The 4,762-nt window shown below is 57.8% G+C and overlaps 1 protein-coding gene across 1 annotated transcript in view; it reads right to left on the bottom strand.

Moving 5' to 3' along the window:
- The window catches only part of DPP6 (dipeptidyl-peptidase 6), a 386,529-nt gene that overhangs the window by 49,468 nt on the left and 332,299 nt on the right, over positions 1 to 4,762 (bottom strand). The window contains exon 17 of the mRNA XM_014532252.1: positions 455 to 502. Within this exon, the coding sequence (XP_014387738.1) occupies positions 455 to 502 (48 nt within the window). The remainder of the gene's footprint in view (positions 1 to 454; positions 503 to 4,762) is intronic.

The following is a 4,762-nucleotide window of genomic DNA, read 5'->3' as shown; positions in this document are numbered from 1 at the left end:
GGGTGGTAAACTCCTGTGAGACCCGGGCCTGCCCGGCGCCCCCAGGAGTGACAGCTCCTCAGGAGCAGGAGCCAGAGCCGGAGGGCTCAGCCGCCAGCACCGCTTCAGCGGGAAGGAGTCTGCGCTCCTGGTGTCAGCGCACAGGCGACACGGGAAGACACACGTTCTCAGAAAACAAAACCTGTCCCGGACATGGGGTGGGGTATGGGTGGGTGGTATGGGGTGTGGGGTGCGTGGTGTGGGGTATGGGGTGTGTAGTGTGGGGTGTGGGGTGCATGGGGTGGGGTGTGAGGCCTCCCTGCCTTCCCACCACATTTCGGTGACGCTGGAGATGGTGGGGGGTTGGGAAGGGCCCGCCCATCTCTGGCTCCTAGGAAAACGCTGTTTCTGGGGAGACGGCTTTGTTCCCTCCCCCACGTGGCGGGAAGATGTGAGCAGAACCGAGGGCACTTACTTTTCTGGTCTGTAGTGTTGTGCACGGTCACCATGGGGACCCCAGGACCTGCCTCGTGGAGAAGAGAAGCCAGAAAAGAAAGAAATGCTGTTAGTTGATGTGAGAACAAAGGGGCATTGGCCGGGGGTAGGACCCGGCTGTGAGAAAGGCCTGTGCCTGTGTCAGCCCTGTGACCCAATGAAAGAACAGAGACCGGGTTACCGAGCCCCTCCCCTCCCCTTCCCTGCCCTCCCCTCGCCTCCCCTCCTCCCCTGCCCTCCCAGACCAAATGCCAAGCGCATCTGAGCTCCTTCAATTGCCTCACAATCCTGCTCGCCGCCAGCGCATGTTTGCCGTAATTATACAGCGTCTAAAGGAGAAGCACAGAGACTTGTTGATTTTGGCTGCGGCCCGGCCGCGGGTGGGGTGACCTGGGCCCTGGCGGGTGTGGGAAGGCGCGGCCGCCGGTGAGGACGTGACCAGCTGGAGCAAGTGTTGAACCGGGGCCATAGCGGCCAGAACCGAGGCCTCTGCCTCGCTCCCCTGCCAGCTGACTTGAGCCGGCTTTCTTTGGAGAATGACCCGAAGCAGAACAAAACGAGGAACTGGAGTTCCTATAAAAAGCAGCTCGCTCAGCTCTGTCCTCCAGCCAAGTCCCCTAAGGATAATCATCTCTGAAGCTGGCCGCCCCGCCCTCCCAGGTCACTAACAACCTGCTCATTGTCTCTCCCTTGTCTCTGCAAGGAAACCTCTTGGCTTCAGAGAGGCCCATTCACAGGGGCGGAGAGCTGCGCCGTCCCAGCCGCACTTCCTGCCCCCGGTCGGGCTGTGCTGGAGGTCGGCCAGAGTGCGCTGGAGGAGAGCCGCTGCGGAGTGGAGGACCCTGGCCGCAGCCCAGGGGCTGCCACTAATGTTCTCCGAGACGCGGACAAACTACTTACTCTTGTGGAGGTTCAGTTTCTCCATCTGTTATTTGAGGGATGAGCTAAAGCTGTGGTTTCCATACTCACCTCTTTTTAATTTTTAAAATGTTGGCCAACACTTCTTTTCAAGGGAATTTTACATGGACCCACAGGGCAGAAAGCAGAACTGCTTGGTGGGAGTGGGGGCTACATCCCACAGCCCCATCCACTTCCCCTCCTCTCCCCTGCCCTCCCCTGCCCTCCCCTGCCCTCCTCTGTTCCAGCTGTACTCTCTGAAGGTCCCGAGGATGCCCGGCTTGTCCCCACTGGGCCCGCTCTCCCTGCCTGAAATCTCTGCCCCAGACACTGGCAGGGCTTGTCTTTCTCTTCTATGAAGTCTCTGCTCAAACTCCTTCTCCAAAGCCCCGCGGGTCAGCACGCCCTGCCTGACGCACCCTCAGCCCCGCCCCCTGCGTCCCTCTCCACGGAGGGCAGGGCCATGTGCTCTCCTGTCAGGCCTCACAGTAGGTTCTTGGGCGCAGTGGCTCCTGTCCTTTGCTCCTGCCCTGGGTGTAAGTACCAGAGCACGTCTGGACGAGTTCGCAGAAGCGCCTTCCAGCCATTCTTTCCTTGTCCGGAATAGTGGGATAGTGGGATAGTGGGATAGAGGGATAGTGGGATAGAGGGATAGAGGGATAGTGGGATAGAGGGATAGTGGGATAGAGGGATAGTGGGATAGAGGGATAGTGGGATAGAGGGATAGTGGGATAGAGGGATAGTGGGATAGAGGGATAGTGGGATAGAGGGATAGTGGGATAGAGGGATAGAGGGATAGTGGGATAGAGGGATAGAGGGATAGTGGGATAGAGGGATAGAGGGATAGTGGGATAGAGGGATAGAGGGATAGTGGGATAGAGGGATAGAGGGATAGTGGGATAGAGGGATAGAGGGATAGTGGGATAGAGGGATAGAGGGATAGTGGGATAGAGGGATAGAGGGATAGTGGGATAGAGGGATAGAGGGATAGTGGGATAGAGGGATAGTGGGATAGTGGGATAGAGGGATAGAGGGATAGTGGGATAGAGGGATAGTGGGATAGTGGGATAGAGGGATAGAGGGATAGTGGGATAGAGGGATAGTGGGATAGTGGGATAGAGGGATAGAGGGATAGTGGGATAGAGGGATAGTGGGATAGTGGGATAGAGGGATAGAGGGATAGTGGGATAGAGGGATAGTGGGATAGTGGGATAGAGGGATAGAGGGATAGTGGGATAGAGGGATAGTGGGATAGTGGGATAGAGGGATAGAGGGATAGTGGGATAGAGGGATAGTGGGATAGTGGGATAGAGGGATAGAGGGATAGTGGGATAGAGGGATAGTGGGATAGTGGGATAGAGGGATAGAGGGATAGTGGGATAGAGGGATAGTGGGATAGTGGGATAGAGGGATAGAGGGATAGTGGGATAGAGGGATAGTGGGATAGTGGGATAGAGGGATAGAGGGATAGTGGGATAGAGGGATAGTGGGATAGTGGGATAGAGGGATAGAGGGATAGTGGGATAGAGGGATAGAGGGATAGAGGGATAGAGGGATAGAGGGATAGTGGGATAGAGGGATAGAGGGATAGAGGGATAGAGGGATAGTGGGATAGAGGGATAGTGGGATAGAGGGATAGAGGGATAGAGGGATAGTGGGATAGAGGGATAGAGGGATAGTGGGATAGAGGGATAGAGGGATAGTGGGATAGAGGGATAGAGGGATAGTGGGATAGAGGGATAGAGGGATAGTGGGATAGAGGGATAGAGGGATAGTGGGATAGAGGGATAGAGGGATAGTGGGATAGAGGGATAGAGGGATAGTGGGATAGAGGGATAGAGGGATAGTGGGATAGAGGGATAGAGGGATAGTGGGATAGAGGGATAGAGGGATAGTGGGATAGAGGGATAGAGGGATAGTGGGATAGAGGGATAGAGGGATAGTGGGATAGAGGGATAGAGGGATAGTGGGATAGAGGGATAGAGGGATAGTGGGATAGAGGGATAGAGGGATAGTGGGATAGAGGGATAGAGGGATAGTGGGATAGAGGGATAGAGGGATAGTGGGATAGAGGGATAGAGGGATAGTGGGATAGAGGGATAGAGGGATAGTGGGATAGAGGGATAGAGGGATAGTGGGATAGAGGGATAGAGGGATAGTGGGATAGAGGGATAGTGGGATAGTGGGATAGTGGGATAGAGGGATAGTGGGATAGAGGGATAGTGCGTGGGATGCAGCTGGCGCTCAAGGACATGGTCCTGCAGTGAGGGCCGTGTGAGGGCTCGCAGGTGTGCAGGAGGGCAGGGTGGCCCCTTAGGGTCCTCGAGGAAGTGGGAAAATGAAAGGAGAGAGAGGAAGTGGGAGGCAGGTGGGAGGCAGGTGGCTGGCAGGTGGGAGGCAGATGGGAGGCAGGTGGGAGGCAGGTGGGAGTCAGATGGGAGGCAGGTGGGAGGCAGGTGGGAGGCAGGTGGGAGGCAGGTGGGTACAGGTGGGCAGAGGGGATAGAGCTGTTGGGACACTGTGGTCAGGGATGCTGCTTGTTCTCTGCTTTGGTTTGGGGCCTTTGGGAGCTATAAACTCACGAGGTGGCCACATCTAAGCTGGAGGACACATGCTATTCAGGCAGAGGGTGTGAGCGGCAGGCAGGGGTGGGAGGGAGATCTCTAAGGAGAGGGGACAGCAATAGCTCCTGTGAGGAGTCAGGCCCTGGAGGGGAGGGGCGGGTTCTGGGTGGCTAGTCCCTGCCCGGAATGTTGTGATTTTAATGGCGTCCCCGGGAAACAGGAGGCGCCTCTCACTTTGCCCTGGAGCCGCAGGCACTTGCCGAGGGCGGGTGTCAAATGGGAAGTGACTTGCCGAGGGCGGGCGTCGAATGGGAAGTGAATGTTTCTTCTCCGAGGGGGACGCTTGTCCGGCTGTCACTGAGGGTTTGCGGGGGTCTGGCCGCACTTACTGAGTTTAGCATCTTGCAAAGCGTTTGGTGATTGATTATGCGGAGCGGCCCATGGAGCGGCCCAGGAGAACCTGCCCCGGGTGGCAGTGAGGGCTGTGAGGACGCAGCCTAAGGGCAGCGGCGGAGGCTGGGCAGCAGCCCTTGCCGAGCAGGGAGCCTCCAGGTCCTGGCACTGGGACAGTCACAGCAGAAAGGAGCCAGCGAGCGCCTCAGACACACGGTGGAGACGCCAGAGGACAGTGGCGGGCGCACCAGCCGCGCTGTTCTCTGTTCACGCCGCGCAGGAGCAGGGACAGTGCCTGTGGCGAGGATGCCGCACCCTCCTGCTTGCCCCCGTGATGCGGGCTATTGGCAAGACCAGCAGTAGAGGCGGGACATCTAGGCACGTGGGGCCGGGACGGGCAGGGTCCCCCCAGCTGTGCACTGGGCAGGGCAGCC

The sequence above is a fragment of the Myotis brandtii genome, unplaced genomic scaffold, assembly GCF_000412655.1.
Source record: "Myotis brandtii unplaced genomic scaffold, ASM41265v1 scaffold868, whole genome shotgun sequence".
NCBI classification, from domain to species: Eukaryota; Metazoa; Chordata; class Mammalia; order Chiroptera; family Vespertilionidae; genus Myotis; species Myotis brandtii.
The sequence above is the reverse complement of the archived record's forward strand: the minus strand, read 5'-3'. Positions and strand labels throughout refer to the sequence as shown.